Genomic DNA, 18,290 nt, shown 5'->3' on the forward strand with positions numbered 1-18,290 from the left:
TGCACTGTGCGGACTGGCCTGCCAGCTCTGCGGGGTGGAGGACCCTCACTGGCTAGCATGCAGCCCCTAGCCCTGCTCTCCACACTGGGGCGGGTGCTACTGCCCAAGGAAGGGGGAGGCTCCGGAGGCAAGAGAGAGAGGGCAAGCGAGTGGTTTAAAAGCCAAATGTACTTGACACTAGGACTTAAGACCAAAGGCGAATTCCCATTCTAATACTACAAAATTAAGTCGTTTGAAAACCAGAGTTCCCACAGCTGTGCTGAAGCTGCTTTGGCAGTTGTTTCCACCGTGCTGATGGGCGCTAACAGACTCAGGACCAGACTGGGCTTCCTGGACTAGGAAACAAGCCAGGGGCGGCAAGGAGCACTCGGGCAGCAAGAACTCAGAGGCAGAGCCCGGGGCAGGACAGAGGTGCTTGGAATCACACCCCAGCCCACAGAACCCCTTCTGCTCGGCCACTAGTCTTTAGCATTCAGCCCCTCACACCCGTTGGCTCCTGCTCTGGGCAGGGAAAGAGACGGGAAACCTGCGTGGTGGGGAGGGAAAGCAGGTGAGAGGACAGCTGAACTGTCGCCAAATCCAGGACACCTCCTAGTGTCTGTGAGGACTGAGGCCACCTCACTCCAACAAGGGGCACCTACACAATGGAAAAGAACTTGCTCCTGCTGGGAGGAGCCCCTGGATCCCTGTTACAAATACAGCTCTCTCCCCTGCCTGGACAGTATTTACTTCCGTACTCGTCTCTAGAATCCCCTCTTCCTCAGGCCCATCAGGAAAACCTGGAAATGCACACAGCACCGTGTAGAAGAGAGGGTGGGAGGGAAGGGCCATGTGGATGGACGCACGAGCTAGGGCGACCCGAAAGGCGCGTGTGCAGGGACCTGGTCTGTGTCTGCCCAGGGCCAGGCGAGGCTCCACACTCCTCCCGAACACGCTCAGGAACGCACTGGCGTGGCGGCTACACTGTTGTCGCTGCCCACCTGCCTCTTCGGCCGGGAGACGGAAAATTCTCGCTCTCGGACCGACACCAGGAGGATGTTCCAGAGCTTGGCTGAGGCACCATATTTAGCCCCCGGGCTCCAGTGCCCGAGAGCCAACGCTACCTAGAGGCAAACTTTGTATCTGCCCAAGGTGATTGTGTTAATCAGCTATAAAGCATCTGAACCAGCCTTGGAAGCCACACGGACTGTTATTTACAGAGGAAGTTCTACCACTTCTTGTATTTGTCACTGAAGCCAGGAGGTCACTTACACTTATAGAATTGCTGAGCTGTTTCACCTTCTGCTCTAGTTGTTCTCTTTCTTGTTTTAAATCTGAACTCCATTTAAGTAACTTCTGTTTCTCTTCTTCTTTTGCTGAAAAAAATGGGGGAACTGTTTTTAACAATAAATTCCTCGAAAAGGCCACTGTGTTCAGACCGACTGGGCCCCGCCGCCGTGCGCGGACCCTGTGCACCCCACACCCTGCAAGCACCGAGGAAGCTGTCAGGGGCCGGGGCCTGGTTTACCCAGCACAGAATCTACTTCCCATTTTTCCTTCCCAAGAAAGCGCTACACAACTTTCCCCTTCATTCACTAAAAGCTTCTCATTTTTAACTTTAAATTTCCTTCTGAAAACAAAGCAATGCTTCCTGTGAGTAATTTTTTTTTAAACAAGGGGAGATTACACAAAAGGGGTTATGGGTATCTCTTTACCTGCTTTGTAGGCGATATAGGAATGAACAATTGCTAAAGTTCCGGGCCACGGAATTGCTTCTTCCTTCTTCAGCATCTGAAACGATTTTTTAGACTTTTACCTTGAGAAGGAGGCATAAACACACGTCCACTGTGTGATTACAAGCAACAGTGTCACTAAGTTTTTGTAGCTACTGGCAGACAAAAATCCAGGAATGATTATGGTGGCAAAACCGTGGTCCGCAGTTTCTGGACTACAAACTCCCAGATGTCAGCCTGAGAGAATGAGGTATATGAAGCAGGAAGAGCCGAGCTACCTGAGCCCCAGCTGCGAGAGAGGCTGGGACTTCGCTGGGCATTCGTATCTTTTCATACATGCCGCGTGGCCCCAACGACTCCCCGCAGCCAGAACCACCAGCATAGCTGCGAGTCTGCACGATGTCCACAGCCACGGCAGTGTTGTCCCTGACCTGCTACGGGCCGCCTGTCTCAGTTTTAGCTTTGCATATCCCTCAAAGACAGCATGACCAAGGAAACTAAGTATCAGCTGTGTACTAAAGTATAATCTAGACCCCTGTGGAAGATGACCAGAGGGTTGCGAGGCAGCAACCGGGAGAGAACAGAGAGAACTGTCTCTGCTGCCTACACCCAGGAGACAGCGGGGAGAGGAGGAAGATCGAGAGGGGAAACCCAGCATCCTCTCCAATCAGAATTCCACAAGCCCTGGCTGGTGTAGCTCAGTGGATTGAGCGCGGGCTGGGAACCAAAGTGTCCCAGGTTCGATTCCCAGCTAGGGTACATTCCTGGGTTGCAGGCCATAACCCTCAGCAACCACACATTGATGTTTCTCTCTCTCTCTCTCTTTCTCTCTCTCTCTCCCCACTTCCCTCCCTAAAAATAAATAAATAAAATCTTAAAAAAAAAAAAAAAAGACTATCCTTAAAAAAGAAAAAGAATTCCACAGCACCGAGCAGGGTCCCCGCATCTGCTGAGCTACTGCCTGCTGATTTATTGCTTATAATTTACCTACTTCCAGAAAAGACTTGAGACCACTTATAATGAAAACCTTAATGTACGTGGAGAGTTGAGAAAGAGAAATCAGAAACTGAACAGAAAGGGGGAAGAGGACGGGACAGCTAATAAATAGTACAGTCATGTGCGGCACTGTCTGGCCCACAGCAGACCGCGTACACCTCAGCGGTCCCACAGGGTCTGATGGAGCCGGCACATTCCTATTGCCTAGTGACGTCACAGCTGTGGTAGCATCATTGAACACACACTCCTGCGGTGCTGCTGGTGTGACCAACCTACTGCACTGCCAGCCATACAAAAGTAAAGCACATCCATGTATGTACAGTACATGATGCTTGATAATGACTATGTTGCTGTTTATGTATTTGCTCTATTATTTATTGTTATTTTAGAGTGTACACTTCTATCTCTTAAAAACGAGAAGTTCGCTGTAAAGCAGTGCACCGTGTTATGCCGCCAGCAGCCTCGTACATCTCGTGGTGGCCACGTCTCTCGGTTGCACCGTTTTCTCCTGTGCTCGATTTGGCCTCACGTTGTTTTATACAGTGATGTGCTGCAGCCTGTAGCCTGGGAGGAGCGGCCACGCCACACAGCCTGGGTGTGCGGCACAGCCGGGTGCGTGTAAGTGCACTCTGTGATGTGCTCGTGACGAAAGCCACCTAATGACATTTCCCAGAATGTATCCCTTTCGCTAAGCATCGCAAGATTCTACGTTTGCCTTCCGAGCCCATGAAATACTGAGACAGCACTTTGCAGTCAGCTCTCTGATCCTGATGGCGACACGGGCTAAAAGTGCCACTTGTTATCTGAATGAAACAATCAACTGAGCACTGTCACTGAAGAGTTTTATTTTCAAAACAGTCTCCAAACCATATACTAGGTTTGGCCCATTCTTAAGAGAATGAAGCACAAAGTCTTATAGACTTTTAAGGGCCAAGGTAACGGGAAGGTAACTCTTTTCAAATAAAGGGAAGCAGAGTGTCTCCACTTGTACACGGAGGGCAGAAAACCTCGGGGGGCAGAGGCGCCACTCCCCAGCTCAGAGGGAAAGGGAAGCCCTCCTGACTGCACCGTCCCTCTCCTCCTCGGCCCCACGCCCCGCCTGGCCCTCCCAGTACCTGGTCCTGGCATCGGGGACAGATCCACATGCCCTTGGGGATCGTCTTCAGAGGCGGGTCTAAGCAGTCCAGATGGTACACACGGGAGCAAGTGTCGCACATCAGCAACTGGCCGCTTTTTCTGCAAACGCTGCAGAAGTCCTCGTGGATATCACCCTACGGAATTGAGAAGAAAGGTAAGAGAGAGGACAAAAAGGCCAAGTGTGCACACTAGCATGGACATTCTGGGCACGTACACCTGCTTCAGGACAATCCGCTCTGCCCCCCCGCGAGTTCCACGGGCACTCAGGAGAAGCACAAATGGCACAAGCCCCGCCTGCCCCACACAGCCGAGGTTCCCTGCGCAGGGGCAGACTTCTAAACTTCCCAGCAGGCTTTACAGGGGAGCTCTGCGGGCACCAGGCCACAGTTAACTCTACAGGTGAAGGCGTTTACTACGTTTTGGTGGAGCCTGACCCAGTCAGAGTGTAAGACACTGAAACCCGTCCACCAAAGTGCTCTAAAAACAAGTACACAAACGATTCTCATTACCTATCGTTTCTGGAGGAAATTTAGAAGGACTGGAACAACAACAGACAAGAAATGGAATTTTACTAAACCCTTTGCTCAGGGAGAAAAAATACAGTGAAATTTCAAATGGGGAAAGATTAAGTCAGGGGCCAATTAAACTTATATAAGCTTTCTAATATGAAGGATTTAAAAGCCAAGACAACAGCTGACAATGTTCTCTCTTAAAACCAGGGTTGGGCATTTGCCGTTCAACGGACCGTTCTATTCCGGGCAGCTGCGGCCCGCCCAGCCACCGACTGCACCAGGTGCTCGGAGAAGAGCGCCTCAGCGCGCTCCGCCTGCCCGACCCGCTCAGCGGGTGCGCGCGCTCAGGTAAGTCTGCTGGAGCCATCTGAACAGAAGGCACCGTGAGAAGCAAGTCTATTTAAAATTTGGAGAGAACACTGAAGAAGGAAAAGAGGGAATGAATAGGTATTTTTCAGCGGGTCAATCCCAGCCCTATTCTCTGACCAGAACCAACGCTGCTGCTGCTGCTGAAGACCCGGGGGGCAGGGACGTGTCAGAGGTGAGCCAGCACAGGCAGTGCCCCGGCGGGACCAGACTCCTCCTTTTCACTTCCAAGGTGCTGTTTTAGGTTTCTAGGCTATTCTGCCAGCCAAAAGGCCTAAATCAGAAACCTTGCCCAGGAAGCGATGGTGCAGACAACAGTGCTGGAGTCTGCCTTCCCATGCCGACAACCCTCAACCACCGCCGCGGAAGGAGCATATCTTCCCAGACCTACGATTGCTCTCCAGGAAAGGAAACTTTCTCTATGATTCACTAGGGTATCCAGCAGCCTAGGAAACCAGCTGAGAAAGTTGTAAGATCATCAGAGTGCGGTTGGATTTTAACCTTTCTTAGTAAGAAAACGTTACCTCTGGGCAGTGAAAAAGATACTCAGTGCAGACGCAAAAGCGCTGCCTGAGGACGCAGGGTAGCAGCTCACCCGTCGGCACCAGCACCGATGGGAGCGGCTCACCCCGCCAGTACCCGGGACCTCCTCCTCCATTCTCAAAACCGGGCTGGGGTGCTCTTCTCCAGAGAGCTGTCTTTCTCGAGCCTTAGCCCCCGTTGTAAGCCTGCATCTTTAGGAAGCTGGTAAAAATTCTAGGGTTTCGCAGTGTTTTACATGCATCACAGGTGAAATTAGCAGTGATGATGTACATGGGACAAACGGGCCACTTGGTTCAGAGGGGCTGGTTGGGTAAGGAGTGCTGCTCACTCTCCTCTGCTCCTGAGCCAGGAGAACATCGAGAAGTGGAGGGCGGAAAGTACATAGAATAAAAATTACAAAATTCCTTTTCTTTTCTGCCGAAGAAAGAAAAACAGACTTCTGCCCTCTTCACACGGCCCACCGCAGCAGCTCTTAATCTTTCCAGTGTCAGGGTCCCCATTACGCTCTTAAATTTACTAAGGACCTCAGGAGCTTTTGCTTATGGGGGTTATATATATTGATATTTACTGTGTTAGAGGTTTTAAAATGTTCAGTTTTGAAATAATTACAGAACCACAGGAAGCTATAAAAATAGTGCACTGGAAAAATCTGAAGCCCCAGGACCCACGGAGCGCTGCTCTCTGCCAGCCATCACCCTGCCGCGCAGGGTCTGGGAAACGCCACCGTCCACGCCTGAGAATGCGAGTGGAACTGGGGAAGAACAGTGGAGCGCTGACAGGAAAACAGTTTTGATTTCACGGACCCTCTGAAAGAGTCTCAGGGTCCTCCAGACCATACCGGAGCACTACTGCCCACGGAAATGAACATAAAATGGTAAGATACGTATTTCACCCACACAGAATTGGTTCTTTGCTTAAACAGAGCAGAGGGGGTCCCACAGAGGTGCTGTACCAAAACAGCCTGGGCTTTGGTGACTCACCAAACCATGACCATAAACTAACTGGTAAGTAGGAAGGTGGCTGACCCATGCTTCTTTGCTAGGAGCTGACGACATACATGCTTTTTAGAAACACCCTGGTTCTATCAACTGCAGCTTCATCATTTGCTAAAAAAAAAAAATCGTGTAACTACGTCGACATATCTTCCCTTCCCATAAAAATGATGATAGTGGCAACAAGGTACATCCTGAGGATCAGTGCCCAGCTGAGTCTTGTATTAGCAGCCCCTCTAGATGGTTATTGATCTCCAGGAAATGCCTGCCTCTCAGCTGTTGCTGTTTAATTAATGTTGTTGGGGCTTATGCCGCCCCGCAGCAAAACACAGAGCCCCGTGTGTCAGTTTTAATAACAGCCGCCGCTGGATACTGTAAAAGTAGAAGTCAATTACCGTTTTTAAAGAATCCATTCCACTAGGTTTAACCTAGGAAGTCACCAACCTATTTGGTGGTTTTAGAAAAGTTTCCTTTTACCTTTAGATTTCTAGAAAGAATGGTATTTGCATTTTAACACAAAACCCGGCAGAAGCTTTTAGTCCGTGATTGGATCTGAGCGGATCCTTTCAAGAAAACCATTTTATAAAACCCCTCAGCCAAAAATCGCAGGAAATAAAAACAACATTGTTTCAGGGAGAGACGCACAAGCAGAACCGAAGACCCGTTTGTCCCCAGCACCGCGCCACCTTGGGGGGGCGCCCCGCCCAGATGCTCTGAGCTGCCGGGCCCTTGGCAATGCTGTCACTGAGAAGGAGCTGGGACAAGCTTTGGTGCCACCAAACAGGTCACAGGGACGCCAGGTGCTGGTTAACAGGACAGGTGGAGGAGACCTGAGTCAATTACTAATGCTGAAAGTCAGGAAGCTGGGTGAAAACGCTGAAGCCTGAGAGCCAGGGATGGTCTACGGCCACCAACCGTGTTAAAGGAAGGAAGCCTGTCAGAGGACAGACTCTTCATGACCCTGGTCCTCCCAACAGGACACTTTCTTCGCTGTTTCTGGAATTTTAACTTAGAATGTGCACATGGCGCTCTTTTGCTCTTTGGAGAGGGGTAGACCTTTACTAAGAACCTGCACACTGAACGGACATTTTACCTGAAGGTGACCCTTAAGACAAGCTCTGCGATTCACAAAAGAAATGGGGCACGTCAAAGCCACTCCTCTTATCACCTCCAATAAATGGCAGCTTCAGCCATTCACTGTTTGCCCTCGACTGTTCTCTTCGTCATGCCCCACTATCTAATCCTGCTGGCTTTCCAGAGCAGATGCAGGCTCCATCACTCTTCTCCACCTCTACTGCTGCCGCCCTGTTGGGCCAAGCTAGCACCCGCTCTGCTCGGGCGACCGCAGAGCCTCCCCACTGGTCTCCCTGCTTCCGGCCTTCCTCCCCGCAGTCTCTTCTCCGGATCCCACACAGCGATCCTTTCAAAGTCCAGACCAGTTCTGCAAACACCTTAAGCTAACACATGCAGGCAAGAACAATCAAAGGGTACTAAACCCCTGGGTAACGGTTCATTGGGGAAGGGGCATGCGCTCAGACTCAAAGCTGCCTTCCCCGGAGGGAGCAGGTGCCTGCACAGGTGGAGAAACCTGACGGGATCTATTTTAAGAGAGGAAACGTTAACATCACCAACAACAGGGCAGGCTGACAACACGTGCCTCTGCTGCCATGCACTGAGGACGACGCGCCACCACGTATGTAGTGTCCCTGCAAAGATGCACGCCTCAAATCCACTCTGTCCCTCCAGACGGGGGATGGAGGAGGGTGCTCTACACAGCGACTGGCCTGTCTTTTTAAAAATGTCAGCATCACAGGAGACAAAAGAACGGCTGAGAAACTGTTCCAGAGTACAGAGACTACAGAGACAATAAATGTCAAGAGTGATCTTGGGTTGGATCCTGGAGCAGAAATAAGAAAGTGCCACTAAGACAATAATGGAAATAACTGAGCCAAAAGGAGAAATCTGAGTGCAAACTATACACCATGTAACAACATTTTACCAATACTAAAGTTTCCCAATTTGCATTGTGGCTATCTATATCAGAAAGTATCTTTATTCTTAGGAGATATAAAGTATTTCTGAGTGAAGATTCATGACGTCTGCAGTATCTTTTTAATTAGTTCAAAAAAGAGTGTAGGTGTGTTCATGTGTGTGCATGAGTGTGCATATGCCTCTGTGTGCGTGTGTGTTAATGTGTGTTGTGGGGGGGATGGGGAAGAAGTCTGTGACCAAACAGTAACAACCGGTCCATCTAAGTGAAGGGTATACATTGGCTTCTTGTGTTGTTACTGCAGCTGTTTTGTAGGTTTGAAACTTTTCAAAATAAAAAGTTAAATTACATCACACTTTTACTCAAAACACCCTGGGGTCTCATCTCCTACCACCCCAGCTGTCCTGGCCTCTTTGCTTCCACGCCATGTACATCTCTACCTCAGGGCTTTGGCGCTGCTGTTCCCTCTGCATGGAATGCTCTTCCCTGCTGTACTCCCTCTCCTATCAGAGCGGTTTCTTAGCATTCTTCATAAAAGAGCAACCTCTTGCCATAACTGCTTATGCCCCTTGTCTGTCCCATTTTTTCGCAGCATTCTTACTCCCTGACGTACACCTTCATTTGCTTATCACCTGCCTCTGGCCATGAAATACAAACTCCCTGGGGGCAGGGAGCTGGTTTTGTTCTCTTCTCTGTCCCCAGCCCCAAGAACAGTGCTTGCTGCAGAGCAATGCTCAATGAGTGTTTGTTGACTGAATTCGCTGCTTTGTAAATGCTCATCTAACAACTCAGGGCACTAGCTGACATTCCTGCACTTTCTGGGTGAAAGACCACTAAGTATTTGACACTTCTTCTGGAATCTGGTTCTAACCAACTCGGCTGAAGAGAGCTGCTTTAGAGAGTCTTCCATTTCTTGAATCCTACTTGAAGCAGGAAGCAACAACCGCTAGGGGAACACGCGGCTTGTTCACCTCCCCCCTCCAAACGCGGACGATGGCAGCCTTTCCATGATAGGAGCTGCCTGCCCGCCCCATCCTCCTTCCTGAGAACTCATTCACAGCACATGAAACCGGACTCTGAATGCTCCGACTGAGCCTCCTGATGTTGTGTTTCACATGATCTCAAGGACACAGCAGGGCCCGGGGCCCCTGCAGTAGCGGCCTTACTGGCGCACGGTGTCCTGTGGGGGTTCCTGCTGTCCCAGGGTTAGTCAAGGAGATGCAGCTGGTGAGGAGACAACACAGGACACCAGTTTCCCCGACTGGAGCTCTCAGAAAGACAGTGAGCTTTTCCCGAGTTACTTACGTCTGTGGAGGTGGGGCTGGGCAGGGACACAGGCTGGACAGGTGCAGGGAAAGTGAATGTGGTCTCTGTCTTTTCATTTTCAGGGGAGTCAGGATGACTGGATGGGGGGGATGTTGGGGTAAGGGCTCCAAACCCCAGCACTGCATTGTATTTTGGAGGACGACCTATATACCAAGAGAAGGGAACAAAAGGGGAAAAGGGGGAGGGAAAGAAAGGGGGAAACATGATCTTACATACCTTTGGCCAGTGTTCCTCATTGGCTAGCATGGAAAAGGAAGTGAGGTAGCAGACAGAGGTTAATACAACAGTCCCAAAGAGAGGAAGAGAAGCAAAGATTTCAATGTCATTAGAAACAACTGCAAGAGTCTCAAAAGAAGGGAGGGTAAGAGAGAGCGTGGAGAATGAATGACAGGAGGGGCTGGGTCGTGTGGATGGGCCTTGCCTTGGGCAGATAACAGAGACTCTCCAGGACTGCTGCAGTTTGAGATTTCCCCTGTGAGAACCAAAGCTCCCTGGGAGCCGAGGCCAGGAATAAGAATTCCCATGTCTTCTGTATGTTGTTCTCTAATGTTTCTCTGAAACTGTCATTCTTACAATAATAATGATCCTCAGTTCCCTCAAACAAATTTATTTAGGGTTTCTGCTTTTCCTTTTCTCTCCTGCCTATTTTTCGGTCATTTCACTGCTTATACGGATGCAGAAAGGTGAAGCAAGGAGACAAAATTCAAGTTAACTATTCTTACCCCTTGCTGGTAGAGCTAGTGAGAGATCCATCCTAGGAGTAGCTGGGACCGAAGAACTAAAAAGATGTCCTGAGCTAAGTATGAGCTGAAGCACGTCTGGACTTGGGTGTCCTCCCCCGCTGACCCTGAACTGCCTCCCCGAGTTCCACCACATTCTGGTGACTGACGTGGTGAATGGCGTGTCTAAGAACCGGGACTGTTCCCCGTCCCGGGAAAGGCTGTTGTCAGCAGCACTGCCGACTGAGAGACCTGATCTGAGCAAGAGTACTGTGAATCAGACTTCATGGCCACAGCGTATTGACAAACGAACCCTAATGGGTGTGGAAAGTCCAGGCCAACCACTCTTGCCTGAGAGGGTCCTGTCTTCTAAGGCCAGGCTCACAGCTTGTAAGCTGTGCGTGAACAAAGGTGTATGCCTGGAACACCAAAGGGGAAAAAAGGGGGCCAGAGAAGTACACAACTGCCTATGAGCACGGGTGGACCGTACGCAGGGTCGTGACTTCGCCAGCAGTTATGATTTACGACCTAAGTGTGTGTGAACTGGGGACGTCTGCCGTGCAGAGGCGGACCGTGCTGGCTCGCCTCTTCTGGGGAGTTCAGTGCTGGGAGGAGGAGAAGTGGAAGATGAATGCTCTTCGTTTACCCACTGGAGGCATGTCCTAGGTACTTGGAATGCAGGCTTTCATCCTCTGACCTTGGCATGAGATGCCAAGGTCTTTCTGGCTCATTTAACCCCTGTCCTTGTAGCAGACACAGCCCACCAGCAGGCCAATAAACTGTGGCTTCTGACTGGGGCTTCTAAAAATCACTCAGAACAAAACAAAACACCACAAAAGAACCTATGACATTGATTACTGCGGCCCAGGAACTGATATGAAGCAATGGCTTAGGGTTTCTCATCTAAATATTTTGACCACTTGAAGGACGGGGCCGATGCAACATGAGAACAGGTCACTAGGGGTGGGCACGCTAGCTCTTTGGGGCGGAGGTGGCAGTGGTGCAGCTGCAGTCCTCCCCAAGGCAGACAAAGGGTCAAGATGACCTCCTCAGCTTCCGGTAGCTCTGAGACTGTGTGTGCATATGCAAAAATTAGTATGCTACTCCACTCCCTCTGCAACCTTTCTAGCTTGAAACTATAATTCAGGGACACATTATCATGTGGAGAAAGGGACCTTGGGATGTATTACTGACATCAAAGAACAATTTCAGAACCTTGTTTATGAGCTCAAACCCTGAGCCATTAAGACCTATTTAGACCCGCACAGTGAGAGCTGGGGCTGCTGTCTCTCTGCCCTGAGCGTGAGGTGGACCGCCTGCCCGGGGGAGGTCAAGTGCGGGGATGGAGCTCTCTAGGCATTTCTGCTTTTGGAAGCCTGTTTGACAGTGACCTTTTCTTCTCACAGACACTAGGTTTTCAGTGTGGCTCCCTCGCCCCTTCCTGGAAAGTCTGCAGCTCCCGGAAACGTAAGAGTGATGATGCTCTGGCCTCTCTGGCGGCAGGATGACTTAGACGTCACTCAGAGCAACAGCGGTGCTGTTCTCTGCTCAACGGTGTTAAAAAGCTTCCTTTTACACAGTGTTCTGTTCACTGTGCTATAGTCATGGATGGCCTGGTGGGTTTGGGGCAGAACTGCTGCAGTAAGCCATTCCCCTGAGTCAGCTTTGCTACCAGGAGAGGCAGCATTTGGTTCAGTATACAGAACTCTAATAAGAACTTTTCCCCCCATTCTCAGAGAGTGACAACAACAAAACTATGTCCGAGGGGAGAGGGAAGAAGCACAACACAGAAAGCAAAGGCAACAGCAAAGGCGAGATGTAAAAAGGTACTCACCTCTCTTCCGGGTCCCAGGATGCATTGTACTATTCAGGTATGTGACTGCACTCTTCTTACGCTTTGAGGATTGAAGAAGGAAATGTGACTGGCTGGACAGCACGGTTACTACTAATACTGGCAAAAGCTGAGGACCAAGCTCAGCATGCCTGTCAACACCCCGACCAGTTATTGCCAGTCACCCCAGGGTCTCAGTGCCAACGTGTTTTGTTATATATACTTGGCTCTGAGATAAAATTCCAGAGAGTTCTGCCTCTGCTTCAGATGACAGCAGAGATGAAGCCAGGATGAGTTAGATTTTTAAGGAAGGTTTGTATCTGTTCAAACTTATGAAAAATCTAAGGGTAAGCAGGAATAATAAAAGTGAAATAATGGAATCGGCCAGAAAAAAACCCCATCATTTCAGAAAGCTGGTTGAGTACAACCAGGGCACTGCTTTACGGAGGTTTTCGAACAGGGGGTGCCGACCAAGTCGTAACCAAAACCGGAACGGAGAGGGGAGGGCCGAGCGCCGGCCGGAGTACCTCGGGCTCAAAGACGGCTCCGCTGTACACGGGGTTCGCCGTCGTCCTCCTTTTCCGCTCTTGCCTCTTGCTTTGGATTTCTTGGGGAGGCAAAATGTTTGAATTAGAAGAGAGATGTGGAGAACCTCAAAAACTTAACTTTATTGTTTTAACTACCGGCTTTCTCACAACAAATCAGAAACGGGGGACAACCTCCCTGTCCGCGGCAGCCTCAGCAGAGGCAAGCACACGGCAAACACACAGGACCGTCCACTGCCGCCTCTCGGGGAGCAAGGGCACGCGGTCCCGCAGCGAGGCTCCCTGCGACTGAGAGTCAGTGGCAGACAACACTTGTAAACATGCTGTCCTGATTTATTTTCAGATCACTGTAATACAGGTGTGGAGGAACTTCGTCCACGGACCTAGACTGAATTAACCACAGTTCACCATTCTTCAATTTGAAAACCAAGACAGGTCTAGCTGTGTAACTGTTCTCAAGGTTCTGATAACCAAGAGTGACTGAAAATACAAAGTCAGAGGGGCATCTGCTACTTTATGCTGTCAGGGGAAAACACCCCTAAGTGAACAGAAGTCACCTTAATCCAGGCAACCGGATGGTTCGCCCACAACAGCACTGTGGATACACAATGACAGGAAGGGGAGGGGCTGAACAATAGCAATTTTTACTCTAAAGGAAATAAGGCCACAGTGATTGAATGATACTCTATTTGTGTTTCGGTTTCCTATTCCAGCAATACAATCAAACACCGTTTTTGGGAACACGGCTCTGAGCCAGAAGCGAGGCCACGCCATGAGTATCTTCGCTTACCTTCTAGATGGTCATGTGTTACCAACCCTAGAGACACCATGAAGGCAAGTTTCTGTGCCAGAGAAACAAAAGATGAATACGCTTCAGTGCGGGTTCTCACAAAGCCAAATGCATGCTCCCAGTTAGAGTCCTAGGGGAAGGCAGCCCGACAGGCTGGTGGCTAAAGGAGGCCAAGTTCAGGTGGACGAAGAGCAGGACAGGCTCCATTCTTAAACACTACGGAGCCACCCTGCAAGCTTCTTTGTGTTACAGGGACCAACACCAGAAGGACGAGGGCCTGCATCTACTTTCTCAATGAAGCGTTTTTATTTTATTTCTTATTCCAGCCTTACATGGGCACCTCTCCCCCGATAGCCAGAGTGTTCTGCAAAAAAAGTAGTGTTGAACGCCACTCATATTCTGGTCTGCACATTGAAATGCCACGCATTTTATGGCTGCCAAATAACTACACTCCTAATTTTCACTATTCACTCAAAACTTAGTCAAGATTAGAAGGCTGTCTACCAACTGTTCTCTGTTAATAAAGCAGTGTGAGGACTGCCACTTAGATGCACTTTCTTTAATCGAGTGACAGCACCCTTCTTGGCCATTCATATCTGGCTCATCTTTGCCGGTCTGGATCAGGAGGTCACAAAGAATCACTAAACGGAAAAAAAAGTCTTCTTTTGTGGAGATTTCCAGTGATAAACGAAACAAAAAACTGTTGGGAACTCCTGCCCTGTCTGTGTTACCGCACACAGGCCAAGGACCAGTGAGCTCTGGTTAAGGCGGTGGTCCCACCCAGCGCAGAGGTGAACGCCCGCTGACGCATGGGCTGGCGGTCCCTGCTCGCCGCTGAGCCCCTGACTCAAGACGTCCTCGGTTCCTCCTCACACGGGAACCTTGCTGACAGCTTGCTCTGTTTTTCCCTCCAAACATAGTACTTATTATTAACTTTATGGGTCATTTTTACAAGTTTCTCGGCAATTTGCATGACTAGTCCTTTTGGTTCAGGTTTTGGGTCCCTCCTTTAAAAATTTAAAGATAAATTAAAAATTAATCCATTTCATATCATAAAGAATTATAATTTGTACTTGTTTTAGAAAAACCTTCACTGGCTTAATAAATCACTGTTTTGTTTTGTTTTTAAACAATGACACACAGCTTCAATGGCTTCATGCCTCTGAGTGACAGGGCCTCCCTACAGAGACAGCACTGAGGAGAGGAGGAAATGGATTGCTGGTTTAATAAAATCCAGCCACTGGAAACTCATCATCAGATTACCTGTCTGATTTTTCCTTTTATGCTTGTGCAAAATTATCACACTTAAAAATTCTCCTGTCTAATGACATGTAATTCACATTCTACACTTGTACCAGAGTCTCATTTGCTATTTTAGTTTACAATTCTATCCTAAATTGTGGTACAGATGTTACTATTTTCATCCCTACTTTTACACATCAATGAACTACCTTTCAGCTACTGGTTCATCTGAGATTGGGGAATCCAGTGCAATACAACAGCAATAACAAAAAGCACATGTAACAACTGTAATCCATAATATAAACAGGCCTTTACTGAGTGAACTGAATACCCTATATATGTAGGCTGAGACAAATTAAAACATAATCGTCATCAGAAACGCAACGGGGTATCTGGGAAAATAATCACTAATCTCACATTTCAGATTTGTAGCATGTGCATGTAAAGCCTGTGGGCCAGCTCATGGACACTCAAGGCCACACTCTTAGTCTGCCCGAGGCCTGTCTGACTTGGCAGCGACATTACTACATAGTGAGAAAGCAAAAGCCAAGACAAATAAGGTGATTCAGGAGCAAGTGTGTGTGTCCCACACCCCCCCCCCAACCCGGGTGTGAGAAAAAGCCAGGTGTCCAGCAGACTGGGCCTGCCTCCGGAGGGCTGGGCCTACCTGCGGGTTCTCCTCCCGTTTGGGTTTGGGCGCGGCAGGGGGGGTGACGGTGCGGCTCTCTGCTTGTTTCTCATCTGCTTCTGTGTGAGATTTAATTGTCTAGGAGAGGAAAATTAAATGAAAATTCAGAATTCACTTTTTACTAAAAGACTAAAAACAAACAGTTTGACTACAGTTGACAAGGAAGAACAGAACACACTCAAAGTGGAAACATGGTAAATAAAGCAGGCAGGGCCCCGTGAATTGTAAGGCCCCAGCTGACGTGGTGAAATTATATAACTAGAGTAAACATGAATCTGTAAATAAATAGTTTAAATTATACAAAAACAAAAACCTATGGCTTAATTCCTACGTATAAAAATAAAGTATAGGCAGCTCTGATTTTAATGTATTTTAGAATGTAGGGGCAGTGTTCCAAAAGCAAACCCACTCCTGTTACATACGGGTCAAGCTCCAGTCCACGGTGTGCTTAAGATCTGACTAATGTAAAAACCTTACCTACACACTCTTCTGTGTCAGTACTTTTCTAATCACAATCATAATCTAAAAGAGGCTGCAGGACTACCCTCACTGGGATGTTTAAAACCTGCCTGCATCATCCATTAGAGAGATGCAATAGCCAGGGAAGGTCATCTTGCAGGAGGCTGACATCCTGATTACCTGCAACCTTGTCTTCCAGAGACCAGTCAAACAAAAGAAACACCAGCAGCATTATCATCTTCGAACACAAATGGCAGCCAGCAAATTGGCAGACTGGGCTTGCATTACCATTCTCATCATGACCCAGCGGATAGTTCATTTTATGAAGCCCTCTGTAAATACTGAAATGATGCTAGAACAGTGGATATAAAACTAAACAGGAACCTAATTTACCTTTTCAAAATTAAAAAAGCAGATGCCAACGGTCTCTTTGTAAGGCAACAACAAGTAATTAAGTAAGTGAAAATGAAACTGATTATTGATGAGCAGGAGCCAAATACAAAGACGCTGGTCCTACAGGCAAGACATCGGAAGTTCTCGAAAACCATTATGCTGAGAAATTATTTTACAAGATCTGAAAAACTAACTCAACCACAAAGATCTTTCATGTTCTTTCCTGGCTGCTTCCATGTTTTCCTCGATTCTCATGTTACGTTAGGAAAGTGTAAGTGTCTGTTTTGGGGTAAAAATGCTTTTTTTTTTAAACCAGTGTCTTGTCCTGCTTCCTCCTCTGTACTATACCCTGCTTCACAGCAGCAACTGCTCCCTGCACTTCTGCTCCCCTCTGCGCCCGGTGCAGCGCCTCGCGCAGCGCAGGCGCACGGTAAACACACTGCGAAGAGACGCTGAACTTCTGAGTGGGGACGCCGCCCACAGGGAGGATCACCTGTGTCTCCTCTCTCTCACACCACACACATTTTTGAACCAAAAAAAAGAAGGACACACTTACTCCATAAACAAACCACTAAACACACCTACAAGGGAACACATGGGACAACAGTTGGTGACGACATTTTCAAGGTCCTGGGTGGCCAGAAAGCAGACTTCCACAGCCCTGTCCACATGGAAGGAGAGGACTCTGAGGGAGGAGGGAGACGACAAGGTCAACGGCAAGGGCTGGCTGCTCCACTCAAGCTGTGTGAGGTTCCCTGCAGTCACTCCAGTCTTTAAGGCAGAGCAAAGCACAGGGCGGTGATGCCTCCAGGCAAGGACAAACCAGGTCCTCTCCACTAAGGGATTATCCAGGGTTCAAATTCTCTCTTTGGTGCAGAAGAATACAATTGTGTCAGGGTTGGATAGAAAACATTAAGGAGAACCCCCAAAACACTGGGGAGGCATTTTTCTCTCAGGGACCTCTCATCCGGGGGAGGCCAGCTGCCGTGTTGCGACCTGCACTGTGGAGAGACCCACGTGGTGAGGAACTGAACCTCCGGCCACAACCACCAGCCCGAGACTGGAAGTGGATTTTCCAGCTCCAGCTGAGCCTTTGAGACGACTGCAGCCCTGGCCAACTAGTTTGAACGCAAACTTTTGAGGGACTGTGAGCCAGCTGCACCCAGCTACGATGCAATCTGACTCCTGGCCCTCAGAAACTGTGTGACATAATGACTGTTTGCTGTTTTAAGCGCTTTGAAACAAATAAAAGCCATTAGGGTCGGGGAGTGATATCACAGAAATGGAAAAACAGGGGACGCTAAGGACTAATCCTTTACCGAAGCAACCATTAAGCTGGCAAAAACAGAATCAACTCCTGAGAATTCTGGAATCTAATAAAAAACTTACTGCAACTAGGGGGGGCACGTATAAAAGGGCTGCTGTGTTCCACTAAGAAAATATTTTTCCTTACCCATCTACAAAACCCTGTTCCCTAGCTGGGCAGAGGCCATGGGGATGGCAACCGTGTTCCTGGTATGACCTGATGGTGCCAGGGGAGCAACATGGGCCTCGTTCTCAAACAACCTGTGGTTGCACATTTTGACCTGTTTGGTGATTCCCTGAGGCCCGGCACAGAGGCTGACCTTTGCTTTGTCCTCCTCAGGCTGGAGTGACTTGACAAATGGCATCAGGTGAAAGCATCTCAATGTGTACAGTCAGGCCTCAGTTAATGTTGTCAGTAGGTTCTTGGAAACCACGACTTTAACCGATTTTACCATACGCTCATTGATATAAGCAAGCTCCTAATGTATATTATATCAACTAGCCTACGGTAAAATTGGTTTCATTATATGTCATTTTGCTTAAAATTATTCACTTCCACGTTACTTTTATGTGATGTGAATTTCACCTCAATTTAACAAGTTGGGAAACAAACAACATGGGGCAAGCTAAAAGTCTGGTCTCTGCCCGAGATTATAAACCCTTATCCGAGGTGCAACTTCTCTGCAGATATTTTTTGCCTGCACGGTGTTTAAATATTTACTAGTATTTTAAAAAGCAGGCGAT

At 48.7% G+C, this 18,290-nt stretch overlaps 1 protein-coding gene across 20 annotated transcripts in view; it reads right to left on the reverse strand.

The window, feature by feature from the left end:
* Positions 1-18,290, reverse strand: part of PHF21A (PHD finger protein 21A) — a 164,084-nt gene that overhangs the window by 818 nt on the left and 144,976 nt on the right. For 16 of the 20 annotated variants that reach the window (XM_045825296.1, XM_045825304.1, XM_045825289.1 and 13 more), the window contains 8 exons: positions 15,369-15,467; positions 13,460-13,511; positions 12,652-12,731; positions 12,128-12,188; positions 9,554-9,717; positions 3,824-3,979; positions 1,695-1,770; positions 1,252-1,355 (listed from right to left, as the gene is read on the reverse strand). In XM_045825296.1, coding sequence (XP_045681252.1) covers positions 1,252-1,355; positions 1,695-1,770; positions 3,824-3,979; positions 9,554-9,717; positions 12,128-12,188; positions 12,652-12,731; positions 13,460-13,511; positions 15,369-15,467 — 792 coding nt within the window. Of the gene's footprint in view, positions 1-1,251; positions 1,356-1,694; positions 1,771-3,823; positions 3,980-9,553; positions 9,718-9,790; positions 9,814-12,127; positions 12,189-12,651; positions 12,732-13,459; positions 13,512-15,368; positions 15,468-18,290 lie in introns of all 20 variants that reach the window. The other 4 variants (XM_045825299.1, XM_045825303.1, XM_045825300.1 and 1 more) reach the window with 1 other exon arrangement.

Source organism: Phyllostomus hastatus, unplaced genomic scaffold, assembly GCF_019186645.2.
Source record: "Phyllostomus hastatus isolate PE091 unplaced genomic scaffold, TTU_PhHast_1.1 phas_scaffold_585, whole genome shotgun sequence".
NCBI lineage: Eukaryota > Metazoa > Chordata > Mammalia > Chiroptera > Phyllostomidae > Phyllostomus > Phyllostomus hastatus.